The sequence below is a fragment of the Salmo salar genome, chromosome ssa03, assembly GCF_905237065.1.
Source record: "Salmo salar chromosome ssa03, Ssal_v3.1, whole genome shotgun sequence".
NCBI lineage: Eukaryota > Metazoa > Chordata > Actinopteri > Salmoniformes > Salmonidae > Salmo > Salmo salar.
Genome location: NC_059444.1, coordinates 58,671,310 through 58,691,895, shown reverse-complemented (window position 1 = coordinate 58,691,895; position 20,586 = coordinate 58,671,310). Strand labels below are relative to the sequence as shown.

The following is a 20,586-nucleotide window of genomic DNA, read 5'->3' as shown; positions in this document are numbered from 1 at the left end:
GTGGGGAAATAAAACAAACACTTGTAGTTCAGTCAGCTAGGCACTACACGTGACCTGATACCTGATAATAGATTGTATATGGTAGTTGAAAGTGTACTGCACTTCCATGTTTCTTTCCCTTTATCCTTAGGATTGGATCAAGTAATATCATACATCTGTGTTTGTTAACTTCTAACATGAAACATAGCAGCAATTCCAAATTCTGTACATGTCAAATTTACTTTGTCTATGGTCCCTGTTCAGAGTAGTGCACTACGTGGTGAACGAAGTGCCATTGGGGACACCCAAAATGTTGTATTACTGTCACTTGCAAACATGATCAACCTGTCATGTTTAATTATGGTTTGCTGACTTTCCTTTTAACCAAGAGGGATCATTATTCTACACACACTCAATGCAAGGGTATAAGGTCAGCAGGCACAAGTGACAGCCATTTACAGAAGAACATTGAATGGAAAGGTTACAGTATTAAGTACAATATAGATTTTTATTAGTTTACTAGGTTGGAAATTAAGAAAAACAAGCAGGTTAATGTTCACAATTCTATATTCAAGTTGCAATTCTTATAACCTCAACACATGACATGATGTAAACAGCCAAGCCCGTGGGGACAACGTTACACAATCCAAAGTCATGTGAGAACCAAAGTCACTGCAAAAAATATCCAGTCTCAAATCAAATAGAAAACCGCTCATATCCAACACTTATGTATTGGAGAACGTAAACAGTACAAAACAGTGAAGACAAGTGAAATTGAACCTGATTGATTGTGTCAATTTTTGGACCCCCTTGTGGCCCCCCTAAATGTGGAGTATGAAATCATTTTTACAAAACAAATTTTTGCTATCGTTCTTTTTTTTTACATCCGTTAGACAGTGGTAACGATGATGATTATGAACATGGTCTTTTGCCTGCTAATGCCTGCAATGCAGTGAAGAAAACGATATGACAACAATAGCGTCTAACGTAACTGGCCCCTCTAACAGTACAACTGGCCCCAGCTTGGCCCCCCCAGTTGAAATGGTCTAGAACCGCCACTGTATAGAAAGATACATTTTTGGAAGTTTAGAGATCTCACCAACCAAGTGTTGCCATGGAAACTGAAGTCATCACAGTGCATTACAGACATTTGCAAGAATCAAAATACAGACCAAAGTACCAGAACTGCTTGGGGAATGTTTGATATCATTTTATTGTTTTTCATAGCAATGGAAAAATATAACCTTGTACAAACGTCTTCGATTCTCATTTTAACAGCTTGGCGAGTGACCCTTTTCCAACTAAATGCAGTGAGAAACCAACAAATGGGAACTGAAACAAGCCCAATTCACTAGTTCATGTAGTTCAATTATAGATTTATTTCTGAACTGCATGCTGTAGGCAAGTGTGTGTTTGCTTGTTGTATTTTACCCTATGACAAGTAGTCTAAATTTGGCACTCGTTTTCTACTCCTTGCTCATCTTAACATTAAGATGTCAGTGTTACATTTCAAATGTAGTTATTTTGGGAGTGTTCCCTAGCCTTGATTGATCCTGATGCACTCAACGCATAAGTCCTCACCGATTCTTATTAACAGGGCTGGCAAGAAAGGGTCTTTATCTAGATGCCCACACTGAAGATGAAGAGAAACAACTGATGCCATTAAAAGGAAAAGGTGAACATTTGTCACTGATTCTCTTGCAGGAAATAAAGAAAACCTTCTTGCCAATTCACTCAAGTGCTGCCAATAAGTAATCTACCAAGCCCCCACAGCCCTCTCCCAAACAGCATCAGAAATATATCTTACTGAATTTGCTTCAAGCTTTATTATTTATATGAAATAACGGGGGGGGTAGAGGGTGAATCCCCTCCCTCACAGACACACGCCATCATCCAGGCTGGTCAGCTCTACCCCTGCCGCACTGTGGGGGCTCCGTGGGGGCTCCGTGCAGGGGCAGGCTGGAGGATATCAGAGAGGCTAGAGGTAGGAGACGAGGGGGGTGGAGACCGCCCGCTCGTCCCTCTCGTTTCATCTTCTTTCAACTCCAGCAGTGATCCTTTGGGCGCATTTCCAACACCCCAAAAGTGAGCATTTTTCTGATTCCGGTTCAGTTCACGTTTGCGTAAAATTGACCATCACCATTTTCGAAGTCCACAACCATATAGTGCTTGAAGGAACCAAAAAAAAAAAGACAAGGGAAAAAGTCTTCCACAGATCGGTCAAAGAGCAAAATAGTTGAGTTCTTTCATATCATGTTTTGTTTGTAATTTCCCCTCAAAAGAAAACCACATTTTGGCAGTTCATTTCTCTCTACTCTGGTGATCCTGTTGTAGACTAATATTAGTTTTTCAGAAGAGTTCTATAACTAGCCGGCTACAGCGATCCACGTTTTTGTGTGGAGTCCTTGTTGTCAAGTCAGAATCTGTCCACAGGTGGCCGAAGAAGATGAGGGTTTTGGGGGAGGGGGCTAACGAAGTGGTGGTGGGGGTTCAGGGGTGGGGCGCTGCTGGTCTGCCGGCGACTGCTGGAATTGTACTCAGAAGGTGGTGTGACGTCAATCCTCGCTCACTCTCGCTCTCACTCACATTCTCAGACACTCATCTCAGCGCACGCTTCACTTCTGCTTTAACTCGGACACGACGCAAAAGACAGAAGAAACTCCAGTTCGGCGTTTTCATTGTTGTCAAGCTTATCCCCAACAAGCATGAAATCTGTAGAGGGAAAAGAAGAAAAGGTTATTAGCTGTAGGAGCCAAAGTCCTGTGTTCAAGCGCTCAATGCATGTAAAGTGATCTCTCTCATTAGGCTGCTCCAGTGAAATTCTGGTGGCTTTATAGATATCAGAATTGGTCACCAATTTACACGATACATGCCCTTTCATGAAATCACTAATGGTTACAATTTCACACCATCTCCGAAATAAAATAAAATGGACAAGACTAGCATTTCCTGCATAAGTATCTCCCAATGCAACATTAACTTTCAAAATGTACATTGTTTAAAAAAATAAAAAATAAATCTCCCTTGGCGGTTTTGTGGTGCCCTAGAGGTGCTGTAGGGGTGAGAGTCAGTCACTCACCAGGCCTGGCTTTTGAGCTTGCGCAGCTCCTTGGTGGCCCATGTGGCCAGCATCTTGGTTATGGTGACCTTGGACCTCCGGCCCTCCGTCAGCAGGTCATTGATGAGGGGCCGCAGCTCCACCAGCTTCAACACATCCTTCCCAAAGGCCGTGCACAGGTCTCTGAGGAGAGGGGAGGGAAAGGGTTAACTAAGCACGTCACAGGAACCACACCATTTACATACTGTAAGGAGAAGCAGAGGAACCAGTTTAACATTGACCAAGTCGCTGGAAACACGACTCTGATCTAGATGCCTGCTACCTCAACTCCTTCTCAGGCCTCTTACTGACAGTGTCTGTGCAGGTTTCAGATAAATGCTATTAAACATCAGGGTTTAAGAGTACAAGATCTCACAGACCAGACAGGTTTTCCTTAGATTAAAAAAAATATTTTAAATGATAAGAATTCAGTGTTTTTCATGCATCTTAGCATAAAAATGTTAGGGGCAGCCTGGGCTGTGTCAGACCCAAAAGCATCTTCAATATTATTGTGATCCACAAAGCAAGCGTCACCACCACTGAGATAATCCTTGTTGCTTTACCCTATAAGTCCGGCGGCGTTTGCCACCACGCCATTAGAGTGGTCCTCGTCTTCAGCGATGTGATGGATGAAGGACAGGATGAACTCCACTCTAGGCTGCACCAGCATCACGTCAGCTACAGGTAGAACAGAGAGCAGGACAGAAAGATACAATGAAGACAATGTTCAGCACAATCATGAGAATTAAGACAGAGGGGACAGATGCCCAATATTCACTCAGTTGCCATAATTCTGGCGAAGAGGTGATTAAGGATGATTGTTAGGAAAATGTGGCACACTGCAAAGACCGAAAATCAGCAAATGCCAATGTGCAAGTGTGGGGTCAGGCAAAGTCCAGTGTAGACAATGGCAGCCCTGCTACCTCATGAACACTGGGTGAAATAGACCCTGCTTTACTCTGTGACCACCTAAAATCCCAGCTGCCACAGCTCAGAGCAGCGAGAGGAACAGGCGTCAGGGGAAGGACTCAGTGTCCACTGTAAACACAAGTGCAGGAAAATCCTACAATTGGCATCTCAAGACAATTAAAGACAATATCAATACCATAGTCAGCAATACGCCAAAATACTAGATCCACAAAATCTGTAGATTCGTTATGATGCTGGGAGGATGGTGGCTAGGGGACTCACGGTGCACGTTCTCCTTGTCTCCCTTCAGGCCCTGGATGATGCCAGTGTAGGCCTCCAGGCAGCCCTCCCGCAGCTCATTCAGATAGTCCACCATGTCATAGTCTGTCTGCCAGGGGGAAGAAACCAAAACACACACAGCAGGTTAGAGGGACGGAGGACAGACCGCATCGAGGAGCGCAAAGGTCATTTGAGGAATCCAAAAGGGCTTCATAAGAGTAACTGGTCAATTAACAATTTTGCTAGAATGAACCATCGTTATCTATTGACTAGCATATTACTAATATCACTAACAAACTCTGGAAGAGGCAAGCTTAACAAGGTTGCTCAAGGAATAAACTTGTGGGGTCCAGCAAAGTCCAGTGTGTATAATGGCAGCCCTGCTACCTCATGAACACTGGGTGAAATAGACCCTGCTTTACTCTGTGACGACCTAAAATCCCAACTGCCACAGCTCAGAGCAGCGAGAGGAACAGGCGTCAGGGTCAAACGAAACAAGGGGATGCCAATGTGGTACAGTGCGTGTCCATCTGTTCTACCTTGTCGACTTGTGCCTGCGACGCCTGCTGCAGCGTGTCCAGGACGATCTCCAGGTACTTCTTGAACTCTCCTCCGATGGCCAGGGCAATGTCGCCGAACACTGACAGGATCTGAGGCTTCACTGACCGGTGCACATTCTCATTCTGCAGGGGCAACACACACGCCCTTAGTCAGTACTGGTGACAAACTGCATTGGTGTCCACAAGACTTACAGCTGGAGTCATAAACATTTTCTTTCTGATGAAACCTATTTTTTGGTGTCCACGGTCAGCTTGACATGAAGGCATTTACATGTCTCTACAAAGTAGCCGATCAATAAAACGGAGGCTGTAAAACTGCAATAAGACTCAAAATGTATGGTCCTGCACATTCCAGGATTGATGATGGTAGCCTTGTCATTACCAAGGCATTTGGCAAAAACTAAAGTGCAACTCACCCCCAGGTTCTCCAGCAGGAGCTGCATGATCTCGTCGCAGTAAGGCAGGATGTTGGACATCAGGGCTCGGCACAGGTCACACACCAGGCCCACCGCGGCCAGACACACCTGACAAGCGAGGGAGAGAGAGGGAAGGGTGAGCGAGCGGTGTAACTAGGTGAAATGGTTGCTGTAAGAGTCAACACTCAATTATTACTAGAAGTAACTTAGCTACTAAATCAGTGCAGTTCAAGTGTGGGGTCCAGCAAAGTCCAGTGTGTATAATGGCAGCCCTGCTACCTCATGAACACTGGGTGAAATAGACCCTGCTTTACTCTGTGACGACCTAAAATCCCAACTGCCACAGCTCAGAGCAGCGAGAGGAACAGGCGTCAGGGGAAGGGAGGACAATGTTTGTTTTTCTACTTTAAGAGATTAATATGAATATAATCCTTGAAAAATCATAGAACGCACTTGATATTCTGCGTAATTCTTCAATCCAATTCCCAGGAAGGGTTTAAAGGCATCCATGTATTTCTGAAAGTCAGCACCCAATACTGAGGAAACATAGAAGACATTACAGAACAACATTGTGTATGGTTAAATGCACACAACTCGATTGTGAATAGTACGGTTTAATATGACAATTCAAATTTAAAATGTTAACATGCTTTGCAAGAAGAATATCCCTAATAATCCTGTACACATGGACATATCTAAAATCAGTCTAGCTGACGGCACTTTGATAAATGTAGAAAATCTTCAATCAAAATAAGCGTTCTCCCATGGCGACCATGTCATTTTAGGGAAAACTATTTGATTCGGAGATCGGACAAAGTTTAGACGTGAAAACTAGTTCTAAGATTGATACTTTTAGTTTGTCCAAACTCAGTCATTCGAGCGAGGCTTGAGTTGCTGGTGCTAGTATAGGCACAGATCAAATACACAGCTGGAACACCGACAGCCGTTTCGATAGCCTAAATCTTTCGAGAGATAGCTGGGTTTTCTGAGCTGTTTTAATTGGCTTATGTTTACTTTGATCGTGACCATAGAGCGATTAAGATCAGCAGAGTAAGGTGTTTATATGACCAAAGCCATAACACCACATGTTTAGGGTGCATGTAAAACGTGCTCAGTGAGGCATGTGACACTGGACATGCGACACACCATATACATACTGTAAGAAGCGTGGAAATCAGTTTAACATTGACCAAGTGGCTGGAAACAGGTCTCAGATAAATCCTATTAAACATCAGGGTTTTCAGCGTTTTGAGTACAAGATTTTTCATCACAGACCAGATACGAGATTTTACAGCGTAGATTCACAAACATATTTCATCCCACTAAAATGGGTGGAGCGTGTCGGTAGAAAACCCTAGTGTGTTTGACTTATGTAAAAAAAAAAAAAAAAAAGTTAAATTAACCCATCCACTATAGAGTGACAGTTTTAAACGGCTCACCTTCCACCAAGGTTGAGACGGCCATGAGTGCATCCTCCTGTACGCCCCCGGAGCCGGCGGTGTTCTGGAACATTCTGAGCAGAGAGGCCATCACCACGTCTGAGATCTGCAACGCGTCCTGGTGCTGCACCTTCCTCAGCACATTCTACAGAGAAGTGGGGAGGGAAAGGGTTAACCTAACATAGCACAGGCTAACTTGAACGTCGTTTAGCTACTGTGAGGAGAAGCGGGAAAGAGGATAAGTCCAACCCAAAAGTTGTTTCCTTGCCGGGACCTTTCCTCATAAAGCCTTCTCCTTCCCTAGTATGTTTTAGATCTTCCTATTAGTGTCATCAGGGTTTTCAGTACACGATTTCTCGTCACAGACCAGACAGGTACTAAAATGTGTATCAAACTTTTCCAAGGCTTTAAAATACTCAAGACAGCAAAATATATTAACGGAACGCCCTAGGTATCCTTCCTCTACCTCTTGTTCGAGGAGGTGGAAATAGTTTGAGGGTCAAACTGAATGAAGTCAGCTCGTCTCACCTGCAGGGTGGCACACAGCAGAGACTGGAGGTCGTTGAACTGAATTCTGTCCGACGTGCTCTGGATGTGAGACTGAGGAGAGAGGGAACGCATGAAAAACAGTGGGAGTTTACTCAATATAGAAAAGACTCCAAGCAAAATGTATCATAGTTTAAAGTAGGTCTCAGATAAATCCTTAAGTAAACATCAGAGGTTTTCAGAGTAGTGAGTACATGATTTCTCATCACAGACCAAAAAAAGTCCCCCCCCCCTTTCTTTGCCATCCCCCTTTCTTTCGCTCTCTCCCATCCCTCCTCTCTCGGTTGGAACCCACCTCCATCTGCAGAACCTGCTGCAGGCGCTCCATGATGACCAGGGTGGTCTTCTGCACGGCTGGGTAGCAGTCCTTGGCGCTGTTCTTCACAATCTCCATCAGGGCCTCGTAGGCCGCGCTGCGCAAGTTGTTCTGGTGACCGTCCGGCCTGGTGGACACAGAGGCAGAACATTGATTTATTTCACTTCAATCATTACTATGCAGCAGCAAAACAATATATAGAAATGTGTACAATTCTTAGCAAAAATTTTGGTGCACTTAAACCTGATCGATCTAGGATGACAAGACTGGATAAGAAACTCACAGCCTCCAAAATGGGTATGTACAGCTAAGGGCTTCAAAAAGGAATTCGTGAGGAAGTAGATTTTAACGCCATTCTACATCTCCAAATGCATTTTTGGTCTCAGATATTGTGGTAGGGGTTATCCATCACACGTTCAGCGTGGTGCATGATTCCTCATCACAGACCAGAGAGAGTTAAGTCTCTCGCCAACTCTAGAACTCCTCCATACAAAATGTCTAGTTTGACTAGCCAAGTTGAGAGGTTTCTAAAACCTCTACAGTCCTGACAATAGAAGGTGCCGTTCCAACCCACTGTCCTGCTTACCCGCCTGCGGATTCTGGACAGTCTTTCCTGCGGTTTCTGGACAGTCCTGCCTGCGGTTTCTGGACAGTCCTGCCTACCTGTCTGTGGTTTCTAGGAGTTTCTGGACGATGAGTTCGAAGGAGGAAGAGAGGCAGTACGTGGCAGGCTCCTCCTGTTCCTCCGCTGCATCTGTGCCTTCGTACGCGGCTTCCGCCAGGCTGGAGAAGGCCTGAGGGAGGGAAAGGAGGGAGAGGGATGTAGGGAGAAGTAATGAGGGAATTCAAATGAAAACCACGAATCATCATTATTTTGTCCTTAATTTTTTTTTAATAATAATAAATAAATACATCTTTAGCGGGTCTCAGATATTGTGGTAGGGGTTATCCATCACATGTTCAGCGTGGTGCATGATTTCTCGTCACAGACCTGACAGGTATTTCTCTCAACTACAGAAACTTTGATGCAACATATTCCACTCGAGTGGGGTAGACTGAGATCAATTGTTGTAATTGAGCAAGTGTCCTTGTACTGTGCAGTATATCGTTGATGCTTGTGGTGATAAAATCGTTATCTGTGGGATTAACAAAGAACTACTGCTAAGTGTGTGGTGGAGGCCCACAAGAGGACCACAACGGAAATAAGCTGTTCAACTTCTGGCATTATCCTCAATGATTTTAAATGCATTGTATATCCACGGGTTGTTGAATTGGGTTTAAAAAAAAAAAGGTCAAATAAATGAATTAGCGGCTCCAGCTTGGGTCTCACCCAGCAGACGTTGGATGCCACGCGTGGCTCGGCCCCGAGGCCCTCGATGAGGCACTGCAGCAGAGGGGCCAGGTACACCTCGTTGATGGCCGCCTCCGGCAGCAGCTCACAGATCCTGCCCACCGTCCAGGCCGTGGTGTCCCTCACCACAACACTGGGGTCCTTCATCAGCTCAATCAGCGTGGGCATCGCCTGGGAGGGGAGAAACAAGAGCAGACTGGTCGTTAACCACAGTAGAGTCAATAAGCAGAGGGGAGCAGAGATACATGGAAGTCTCCCCATTTAAGAGCTTTGAGATTCTATGAAAAGCGCAAAAGAAAAGTAGAATTTATGCATAATTAAGTACTGTTAACCAGTGTTCAAGAGTAAAAAGACAAGCATGGATGGGCAGAGAAAGACCGGTACTGTTTATATAACAGCAGTATTCAGGTGTGGCGAGAGAGGCATGGGCTGGAAGGAGAGGGAGGGCAGTGGGCGAGATTTTACAGCAGTAGTGCGTCAGACTACAGAAACGGGGAAAGGGCCACCAGGGATTGTCTCAGCCTCTACAGCAGGGGTGGGCAATTCCAGTCCTCGGGGCCCGATTGGTGTCCAAGTTTTGCCCCAGTCACAGCTAACACACCTGACTCCAATAATCACCTAATCATGATTTTCATTTTAGAATGCAATTTGATTCAAATCAGCTGTGTTTGCTAGGGATGGAGAAAACTGACACCAATCAGGCCCCCGAGGACTGGAGTTGCCCACCCCTGTTCTACAGAGTAGGGCTGGGAATTTGATAGTGGGATTTTATTGCGATTCGGTGTTCCAAACATATTGTTCACCATATGTCTGCTGCAGAGGCACAATAGAGAGCCATGAGAAAATAGGTTTTGATCAGTCATGGAATGAAGTGATGACAAATTGTCTCCATACTTAAAAAGATGAACAAGCTATGAAGGAAAGATACAAGAGTTTGGTGCAGGTACAGCCAACTAGCACAAAAATATTGCCACTGTCAAAACGATATGAGTTATCAAAAATAACATTCCAATACGCAACTATCGATTTCCCCCCCGCATCACTACTACATAAAATGTCTAAATCCAGCCTTACTGAACTTGTCTGTGCAGGTCTCAGATAAATCCTATTACACATCAGGGTTGTCAGGGTCTTGAGTACAAGATTTTATCATCACAGACCAGATACAAGGCTCCACTGCCTACATTTTTTTGCTTCATTAGATTCACATATTTCCGTTTTACAACGCAAACAAGAGTATTTTATTGGACAACGTCAGGTCGTCCCGTTTGTCAGTTGTCTTGAATTTGGTGCCTAGTGAATGACAGGTTTTAGCAGTGTGATTATAGACACTTGCACAAGCTTATCACCAGCTCACTCTGAGACAAGCACCCAATTCAGTTATCAGTTCAATAGGGCTTGGGGGGGGGGTCAAGGATTTGGGCATAGTCCGTGTCCCAAGAGGCAACCTATTCCCGACATGGTGCATTACTTATGTGCCCTGGTAGAAAGCAATGCACTAAATAGAGAGCCATTTGAAACGCAGCCACACACACACACAGCCATGAAATAACATGATGGTTCAGCTGATACCACCCTATTCACAGCCTCTCCAGCCAGTCCACCCTAATTGTGAGTGAACACATCTGTAAATACCCGATCGCCCTTGCAACAACTTAGGGTAGACTGTGGTTCATCTAAAGATGAACTTAAAATCTATTCAACTTGTAGATAGTTTCATTATAAACCATAGGGGAGTTTTAGAGCAGAAAGAAAAGAATGTATTACCTGATGGGCATGCAACACAAGGAAACGGAGAAATCCTTGCAACCTAGAGATGACCTTTACCACAGATACATTTCTACTTGGCCACAAGCTATCCTCTTCCTTGCTCGCCACACCCATCAGACGGTGGATTGTTAGTATGCATGTTAGTCTACACTGCTGTGAAACTCCCCCGAAACATCCCCTTGGGGAAAATCAGTAGCATCAGTAAGTAGGTATCCTTATACAGCGGTAGCTGGTGTAGTTACCTGCATGACAAGGGGTTTGAGCTGGTTGGGCCGTGCCTTAACGAATCGTTCGCAAACTGCACATCGCTCTTCTTGAACAAATCTTTTTACTGACTCGAGACGCATGATTGGTTTTTCCCTGAGTGACCGGTTCATTTTAGTCTTTCGTTTTGACCTGCTAGTACTGGCCGCAGTGAGTCCTACTTACAGCAGGATAAATACACCCTGGCTCAGCGGCTCCAGAGACGTGCACCAACGTTCGGTCATACGCGCACGGGGAAATAGATCATAAGCGTCGAGAAGAAAAATACATGTTTAGAACTGATAATTGATCGCATGGTGCAAGAACGACCGCAATTAAATGATTATTGAATGTCATTGACACAGCTTTTTATTTTTTTAACCAAAAGAAACTGCTCAACAAACTCAAACTGGAGAATTAATCGTTCTGGGGGCTGCAGTTTGAACATTGTGTTCATCACCCTCACAGGAGACATTGAAGCAATGCATTACACCAAGAGTCGTTCACAATCTAGTCCGGTTGCAGCCACAACTATACCTCGTTTCAAATGTATAAAGAAACAAATCTCAGCTGTGTGCCTAGCAATCAACCAGCGTACATTGTTTAAAGCAGTTTCACATGTCTCAATCACAAATGACAGCTCCAATTAGCCCCCCCTATGGTGAACGAGACGCTTGTAGAATCTTGACTTGAGTTGAGTTTTCAGTTCATCGTTCACCGGTAGGGGTCCTGCGTGCGCGGGGTATTACCTACTCAAACGAACAAAAAGGCGTCTAACGAGTCGTTCCTTTGACTGAACGAGCGAAACATATCTGAGTCAGTCAAAAGAGCCCGAACATCCCATCACTACTATGCATAAAATGCAAAGATAATTTCCTAGCAGATATAAAGGAGACTTGACTCTGATATGTTAGCTTATAGCAGGCTGCTGGTTGAGATCCTAATATGGTGGTGTTCTGTTCATGGCATGTCTTCACAGAGAAAATTATTTTGCGTCGAGGTGCTGACTAATGGCGAATAAAATGAGATAAATAAAACTCCCAGTAATTTATTGGGTAAACCTACGTTTCAGCATCACTGGGCCTCCTTCGGGGTAATGACATGAATGCTTGAACCAGGTTATGTGGAGAAAGACTGCAACCAATGACATTAGTGAGGGGCTGTATCATAATTATTAGGTTAATTAGAATGAATTGAGGGAAACCGTTAAAAGAATAGTTTACAGCATGTTGAATGTGTGTCTTCATGTGGTGAAGTTAGTCACCTGGATGACGAGGGGTTTGAGCTGGCTGAGCTCGGGCCCCTCCAGGATGGAGCCGAAGGCCATGACGGAGGCGTCGCGGTAGCGCCAGTCGGGGTGCTTGATGTGCTCCTTGATGAAGGGCAACACGTGAGGCACCACGTCGTCCTCGCAACACGTGGCCAGCAGCATCAGGCACACGCCCGCCGCCTTGCACGGGTTCCAGTCGTCATCGTCGTTGTTCTCGTCCTGAGGAGGAAGTGAGAGGGCTGAATGAGAGGAGACGTACTTACATGAAACGTTATGACGTCGAGAAAGGAGGGATAAAACCAATGTCACATGACAGAGGAACATAAAGGGGGGGGTGGAGGGAAGGAGAAGTATGAAAGGAATCTATACTGAACTTGCACATACGAGAGGTGAGAGGAAAGACAGGCATTTACATAGAGATGACCTGATCGTACACACAGGGGAAGGAGATCCAGAGGAAAATGGCATATATTTACATGAACAGGTACCAATTGCATATCAACAAGGACATTGAGTAGCAAAGGACACAAACAAAAGAACAGATACCAACACAAAGGACAGACAAACTCAGGTAGACAAGTCCAGTGCCTCTCATTAAAGTCCCCTAATAGATAGACTGGGATGGCACGTACAGAAACCCTCACACCTCCCTGCTGGACTTCACATGTGTCCGGATGGGTGAGCCCCCCCCCTTAATTCTGACTGGTTACATGTCTATGTAGGTCTCCGACATTGTGGTAGAGGTTATCCATCACATGTTCAGCGTGGTGCATGATTTCTCATCACAGACCAGACAGGTTTTCCTAGGAGTCAGAATCTTCATTTAATCTAAAGATTGAGAATTCTGCCAGCTATTCTGCCAGCTGTGGTGTTTAAATAGAGATTTTAATACCAGTAAATGATTCATCCTTATCAATCATCCCTAACGTGTAATGAAGAGGTTAACGAGGTGTAAAATGTCTGCCGCGTGCTCTTATCCTGCGTACCTGCTTGGTGAGCGTCTGGGTGAGGATGGGCACCAGGTATTGCAAGGCTCCTTTGGCGTAGAACTTGCTGGTGTGCTCCGGTGGCCGGCCCTGCTCCGATGCCTGGGGAGAGGTACCAAGCTTAGAAGAATATTTACCTTTTTGCTGTCCATTGAATACATTTTGCATCGAACATAAACACCCTCAAGGGTGTCAGCTTAATGGCTGAATAATAGAGTGTTAACAAAATAACAAGGTACATGCAGGTCTCAGATAGTGGTATGGGTTATCCATCAGGCGTTCAGCGTGGTGCATGATTTCTCATCACAGACCAGACAGGTGAGCTATATCGTCACTCAGCAACATGGCTAACTGGGACCCTTTCTGGTGTTATAATACATAAAACATATGTACGTTTACATTCGTGGGCTGGAGTGTTGCCTTGTGTTTATTTATAGAGTTGAAACACGTTTGAAAGTGTGTGTTTGGGGGGGGCTCACCTCAGTCGCTTCGATGGCCAAGTCCATCTCCTCGTCGCACACGTTCGACCAGAACTCGATTCCTTGTAAGGCAACTTCATCAATGTCACTTTTCATGGCTTCTATTGTGATCTGTTCGGGGTAGGGGAGGGAGAGGGGAGAAACCAAAAGGGTTGTCAGGATGTTCATTTTAAAAGGAGCGTCCTTGATACGGACTACTGGTGTTGGTGCAGGTCTCAGATACTGCGGTAGGACTTACACATCAGGCTTTTTCAGCGTGGTGCATGATTTCTCACCAGAGACCAGACAAGCGACGCTACAATATCACTAACTGATAAGGTCCATCAAGACCTCGTTTGGAGTTCTCCGCTTTACGTTCTTCAGAAAGAAGAAGCACATCTAAAGACCAAGTTGCTGCATGGGGGGTGCTTACCGCAAACAGTGCTGGGCCCATGTACGTTTCCATGTACTGATAATACAAAGACATAATCTTCACCAAGTTCTGTAAGGCAGCCACTCGTACCTGTGGGAGACAGACGTCGCATTTCACCAACATCGGTTAAGAATATGATTATTGGCTGAAAGCATGGAATAAAATGTGCCAAAAAAAGGTTTTAAATAGAAAAGAGAAACTCACGATACTCACTCTGGTGTCTGGGCACTGTGTGGCCTCGCAGACGACCTGCATTATAAAGTGCCTCTCCGTCTGGAAAACACAAACCCGTTCACTGTTACGACAGGCACATAGACAAAGCAATCAAAACCCAGCCTTGTGTGAAGGTCTCCGATATTGTGGTAGGGGTTTATCCATCACACGTTCAATCGTGGTGCACGATTCCTCATCACAGACCAGACAGTTAAGTCGATAAACAAGCTCAGATTTGTCCATTTCATCTTTCCATTTTTGGGGTCACAGCATGTGACAAAGGAGGAACTTAAACACTAATATAGTGGGACTCGGGCAGGGCGGGGCAGTAGGCACAAACACACCTCTTTGTCGAAGTTGGCTTTGGTGAACTCCAGTGAGTTGAGCAGCGCGTTGGTGGCAGCCAGCTTGACGTTGTTGCTGGGCTCCTCCTTCCTCATGCCCTGGATGATGGCTGTCAGGATCTGGTTGGCGTTGTCCTGCAGCTGCTCAGGGTCCTACGGCACAGGGGGAGGAGAGAAGACAGTTGTTCATGGAAGCTACGTCTGCTCTGCAGTGGAACATGCACATGAAAACAAAGACATAGAGTGAGTCTAGGTTTGATTTTGAAATCTTGTCTTTGTGCAATTGTAATTGAGGACAATGTCACACGTTTCATATTACAGTAGTTGGATTTTTAGGTTATAACCCCTGTGTCCCTCACGTGCGCAAGTGTGTGTGTGTGTGTGTGTCAGGAGCACTCACTATATCCTGGCAGATGTATCCAATGGCCTCCAAGGTGGACTCCTTCATGTGCTCGGTGCTGCTGGGGTCCGTCACGTTGGCCACCAGCTGAGGAATGAGCTCGGGCCACTGCGTGACAGGGATCTCTGCGCAGGCGATGCCGGCCACGCACTGGGAGGCCGAGCTGGGCCGGTACGTCTCCGTGCCCAGGGTCTGCAGAACCTGGAGGGGAGTGAAAGGAAGGTGAACCAACTGGTGCATTTGGCTGGGTGAGGCCGAGTGAGACGGAGGACATTGGTTCTTATAGGAGCCAAGGGCTTAAGAAGAATAAGTAATTAGGCTGGGTAGGTTTCTTGAGGTTAAATTATTTTGGGGGGGGGGGGGGGTCGAAGAGTAATCAACTTCAGCACCTGGATCCTCTTTCCCCCAGGGGATATTTGAATTAAATGTTTGTCACTGTGTAACCCACACTGTCACTTAAAAACTTAATAGGCTTTACTATACTTCAACCCCACAAAATAAGGAAGGGGTGGTGGGGAGCCAGGAGGCCACAAAAGAAAGAAAGTATAAATAAACCTGTACTAAGAGGTGGAAGATGAGTTTCTCCTTACAAAGTTCTTGATCTCCCTCCGGGCATTGGCGTCGATGGCCAGCCATCTCTGCTGGTAACGCGTCTTCACATCCGGGTCTTTGGAGGTGAGCGAGTTCTTCACCTGCAGCCCTGCGGCCACGCGAGCCACCTGGGTGTTGCCAGGGTTGGCGAGCACCTTGGAGAGCTCCACCAAGAACGTGGGCTGGCGAAAGAAAGGGAGAGATTTTAAAATGTATTTTTACAAACCAGGCCATAAGATGGTAGTGGTTTAGTAAAACACAGGTAAGAAAAAAATGTCATCACCACAGTCTTTCAGGCCTTGGCATGAGTAATATTTCACTGCAGTGACACTGAAGTGTTCAACAGTTACATTCAGCAACTGAAGGATGTAGGAGGCTAGTAATCAACAGACATGACGGAGCAGGTACGGATGCAACAGCAAAACAATTTAGACACTAAATTCCATTCATGCTGCAGTCAGTGAGTGGCAGCAGTGGGCTCCACAAAACACTAATGATCCATATGTGGTTGTTTTAAATCAGATCTGTAATGCGTCTGTGTAACCAAAACAACAAACTGCTAAATTCATACAAGTCCTGGTGAGTTGTTTAGGTCTGTTTTACATATACAATGCCTTCGGCAAGTATTCAGACCCTTGACTTTTTCCACATTTTCTTATATTACAGCTTTATTCTAGACTGGATTAAGTAAATAAAAATCCTCAGCAATCTACACACAATACCCCCATAATGACAAAACGAAAACAGGTTTAGACATTTTGGCAAATTTAAAGAAATTAACCAAAATACCTTATTTACATAAGTATTCATGAACCTTTGCTATGAAACTCGAAATTGATCTCAGGTGCATCCTGTTCCCATTGATCATCCTTAAGATGTTTCCACAACTTGATTGGAGTCCACCTGTGGTAAACTCAATTGATTGGACATGATTTGGAAAGGCACACACCTGTCTATATAAGAGGTCCCACAGTTGACAGTGCATGTCAGAGCAAAAACCAAGCCATGAGGTCGAAGGAATTGTTTGTAGAGCTCTGAGACAGGATTGTGTCAAAGCACAGATCTGGGGAAGGGTACCGAAAAATGTCTGCAGCATTGAAGGTCCCCAACACAGTGGCCAACATCATTCTTAAATGGAAGAAGTTTGGAACCACCAAGACTCTTCCTAAAGCTGGCCGCCCGGCCAAACTGAGCAATCGGGGGAGAAGAGCCTTGGTCAGGGAGGTGACCAAGAACCCGACAGTCACTCTGACAGAGCTCCAGAGTGGAGATGGGAGATACTTCCAGAAGGACAACCATCTCTGCAGCACTCCACCAATCAGGCCTTTATGGTAAAGTGGCCAGACGGAAGCCACCTCACAGATAAAGGCACATGACAGCCCACTTGGAGTTTGCCAAAAGGCACCTAAAGACTCTCAGACCATGATAAAAGATTCTCTGGTCTGATGAAACCAAGAGGTTTGGCACCATTCCTACAGTGAAGCATGGTGGTGGCAGCATCATGCTGTGGGGATGTTTTGCTGTGGCAGGGACTGGGAGACTAGTCAGGATCGAGGGATAGATTAATGGAGCAAAGAATAGAGAGATCAGACCTGAGACTGGGGCGAAGGTTCAACTTCCAACAGGACAACGACCCTAAGCACACAGCCAAGCGAAAGCGACTTCGGGACAAGTCTCTGAATATCCTTGAGTAGCACAGCCAGAGCACGAACATCTCTGGAGAGACCTGTAAATATCTGTACAGCAACACAGCCCATCCAACCTGACAGAGCTTGAGAGGATTTGCAAAGAATGGGAGAAACTGCCCAAATACAAGTGTGGCAAGCTTGTAGCGTCATACCCAAGAAGGCACGATGCTGTAATCGCTACTAAAGGTGCTTCAACAAAGTACTGAGTAAAGGGTCTGAATACCTATGTAAACGTGATTTCAGTTTTTTTTTTTATATAAAGTAGCTAGAATTTCTAAACCCGTTTTTGCTTTGTCATTATGGGGTAGTGTATGTAGATTGCTAAGAGAAAAAAAACTATTTAATCACATTTAAAATAAAGCTGTAACAGAATGTGGATAAAGTCAAGGGGTCTGAATACTTTCCGACCAATTTTAACTATAAGAGTTCATCTGTGGATACCACCTGTGACCCATATTCCAGATCCCACTAGTGGGGCCTATGAGGTATCAAGTGTCTAGCTTGGTGTCACTAACTAGGCTTCCTGGAGATTAAAAAAGTATGTCCAAATATTTAGATGAGAGGAAATCTCTATGTCCCTTTAGCTGATGGACTAAAAGACAGACTGGGTTTAATCACAACGTGGTCTTCAATGATAATGAAAGACAGGAGGGCACCACAAAAGACCATTTAGCAAGACTTGTACCATGGCATCTTCTGACTACTGATTTGGGTAAAACTCCCTTAACAGTTTTTGATCTGCCTAGCTAATTATGTGACCTTTCATTAACAGAGCTGCACAGTCCAGCAAACAGCGCATAGACCTTTGAGGTGCTTAGCGGTTAAGAGTGTAGGGCCAGTAACCGAAAGGTCACTGGTTCAAATCCCTGAGCCAACTATGTAATAAAAAAAATACAAATAAAATTCGACCAATGTGCCATTGAGCAATACACATAACACAAACTGCTCCTGTAAGTCACTCTGGATAAGAGCGTTGCTAAATGACCAAAATGTTATTATATTGCTTTGACACATAAGCTACATACGGATGTATGGCCAAACAGATTACACAATACATGTGTAGCTTGAGTACCCTGCAGAATATACAAAACATGTAACTTGTATGTAACACATGGACAATAGAGTGAGCAGGAGAAAGGGTAAGTGTCAAATGTAAGTAGCATGTCAATGTCGGTTCAAATGTGCCCTGCACACCTTACATAACCTAGCTTTTTCTGCGGGGCCCAAAACAGTAAACAATATCATAGCATAAATGGTCTCAAAAGGCAGAGTGCATACACACAAGCACTCATATAGCAAAGCTATATTGCTATGCAAAAATGTAGCCAGCTAGCTACACCCTCTTGCTTCCTACTACAAAAATGCAATGGCCATCTGTCAGGGGGGACGAGTGCTCTTGTTCACTACTAAACGCCTATTAGGCAGCTTTCCGGTTAACTATTAGGTACATGAATATCATACTTAATCAAATCCAGCTATAGGATTACAACATGTTAGCCACATGTGTTCATATCAAAGCAGGGTTATCCTGATCTATCACAAGCAGTGAACTCGTTTTCGATGCCGGGGTTATATTGCTCAAGTGATATTCAACTGAATGAATTTAAAAATCCCTTAAAACGAGAATTTGTCGTAATTTAGTTTGTGCCAAGTGATCATGCAAAGGTGCTGGATGCCTACATGGGTGTAGCTGGTGTGCTAGCTAGCTAGCTAACGTGGGTTAATGCTAGGTCTCCATTCATTCGCTGCCATAATGTTAAAATGGGAGAAGGAACGGCCCAGTTGAAAACGCCGGATATTCAATGCCCTGTGTTTCTGGCGCCAGACCTGAATGTGATTGGAATAAATTATCCGTCTGACTGATAAATGTGTAGTTATACAAACCAAATTCTCAATTGCCGCCTGCTCCAGAAACTTCTGTGCCGCCTCCAGTTCATTTCGATCTGAGGGGGCGAGGAGGGAAATGTTAGCGTTATACTATGTGAATAGCTAGTGTACTTGCTAGTTAGCCACAACATGAAGCAGCAAAGTTATGTTAGCATACATCTACAATTCCTAGCTAGCTAGGCTACCACGATTAGCAGTGATCACATTCAATGCTACTGCGATAATCTATTTGGGAAATTGGGGGTTCATTTCCTGATGAGATATTAGTTCGTTAACTAGCTAAATGAAACAGCCAATTTATCAAACCTTACTCGTTAGAAAGGTGACCCACGTCAGGTAACATGCTGGCTCCCAGGGATGCTTTGCTCACTAGCGGGTAGCTACATGATGCCAAAGATTGAGTTAGCCATCGAGCTAACCAACTCATATCCAACTTTAGCTAACGTAACTAGCGTATACGACCTAATAAAGGTTTACATGATTGAGTACAGGCCTATTCTATTTTTTCCCCCACATCGGCACATACTACCTACATTACTTAGCTAGTAATCTAGACTGTAAAGTTAGCTGGCGTGCAAACAGGGCCGACTTAATTGCACATGAGTGGCTAGTTAGCCAAGTTAATCGATAGGTAACTAAACGTATCAACCCAGTAAAAACATAACATCAAAATGACAAACTATGTGGGTGACAACTTTTTCAATAGATAATACATTTTTACAACTGGCAGCTCTGTCAATGCCGCCCAGATTGAACTATTAACAGTACTAAAAGTTAGCATGTTAGCGAGTTCATAACAGAAGCCGAATAGGCCGTAACATTAGCAGCCTAGCTATCAAGGCATTTCACTAGTCCCTTTTTCTGATTTAACTTTCACTCGTAATCGTTATCAAATACAGATATGTCAAGTTGCTGGGCCTAAACTCTTCACATAACAAATGTTAAATATAAGTATATGGAGCTGTATAATCACCTGGAGAGACAGTTTTTTCGAGGATTGTTATCAGCTCCATTCTGTCCCAACCACTTTTAACAAAAGTCGCTAGTTAGCTTGCCGCGCACAACCCCGGATTTTATTTATTCAGTGTTCAACCAATGTAACAGGACCGTGGATAAAACAATGAAAGCCGGTGGAGAAAAACATACACGCACGGTATCCCCCAGCCGATTAGTTTACTCTGGATATGCGCTATTTCCAAACGCGGAACCTTAAAAAATGTGTTTACGCAGCAATGCTGCTTGTTCATTCTGTTGTCGCGAGGGAAAGAGCATCGCTTGACTCCCGCGGAAGGATATCACACGCCGCTGCTATGGCAAAAACAAAAAAAACTCCTCCCTATCTCCCGCGCAAGCATGTGCGCGCGCCTTCTCTAGAGATAAATATATTCATTTTTCACCAAAACAGGTAAGG

General features: G+C 44.7%; 1 protein-coding gene and 3 non-coding genes across 7 annotated transcripts; all 4 read right to left on the bottom strand.

Moving 5' to 3' along the window:
• Nucleotides 1–468: 468 nt before the first annotated feature.
• On the bottom strand, nt 469–20,470 carry LOC106600802 (importin subunit beta-1). 4 transcript variants are annotated; one of them, XM_045715004.1, is made up of 23 exons: nt 20,149–20,460; nt 19,487–19,555; nt 19,173–19,231; nt 15,600–15,782; nt 15,010–15,210; nt 14,610–14,762; nt 14,257–14,325; nt 14,053–14,142; nt 13,641–13,751; nt 13,162–13,263; nt 12,170–12,394; nt 8,872–9,063; nt 8,205–8,335; nt 7,521–7,668; nt 7,208–7,279; nt 6,680–6,824; nt 5,694–5,776; nt 5,241–5,348; nt 4,804–4,947; nt 4,268–4,373; nt 3,640–3,754; nt 3,059–3,220; nt 469–2,691 (listed from the first exon to the last, which is right to left on the bottom strand). In XM_045715004.1, coding segments are annotated over exons 5-23 (2,205 nt in total). In that variant the 5' UTR covers nt 15,058–15,210; nt 15,600–15,782; nt 19,173–19,231; nt 19,487–19,555; nt 20,149–20,460; the 3' UTR covers nt 469–2,690. The 4 variants fall into 4 exon arrangements, 3 of the variants coding, with proteins under 3 accessions (XP_045570960.1, XP_014047963.1, XP_014047964.1); XM_014192488.2 differs by lacking the exon at nt 19,487–19,555 and having other exon boundaries at nt 20,149–20,469; XM_014192489.2 differs by lacking the exon at nt 19,487–19,555 and having other exon boundaries at nt 14,266–14,325; nt 20,149–20,469.
• LOC123741918 (small nucleolar RNA SNORA79) lies at nt 3,951–4,094 on the bottom strand. Its single transcript, XR_006769444.1, has one exon. It is a non-coding gene; the product is annotated as a small nucleolar RNA SNORA79 (small nucleolar RNA).
• LOC123741917 (small nucleolar RNA SNORA79) lies at nt 4,603–4,746 on the bottom strand. Its single transcript, XR_006769443.1, has one exon. It is a non-coding gene; the product is annotated as a small nucleolar RNA SNORA79 (small nucleolar RNA).
• LOC123741916 (small nucleolar RNA SNORA79) lies at nt 5,471–5,614 on the bottom strand. The gene has a single exon (XR_006769442.1). It is a non-coding gene; the product is annotated as a small nucleolar RNA SNORA79 (small nucleolar RNA).
• Nucleotides 20,471–20,586: the final 116 nt, after the last annotated feature.

Coding starts and splice junctions, on each gene's coding strand:
- LOC106600802 (XM_014192488.2), bottom strand. CDS start 20,188: ATGGAGCTGATAACAATCCTCGAAAAAACTGTCTCTCCAG. Junction 13,264..13,640: donor TGGCCATCGAAGCGACTGAG/GTGAGCCCCCCC, acceptor ACCTCTCCCCAG/GCATCGGAGCAGGGCCGGCC. Junction 3,221..3,639: donor AACGCCGCCGGACTTATAGG/GTAAAGCAACAA, acceptor CCCTCTCCTCAG/AGACCTGTGCACGGCCTTTG.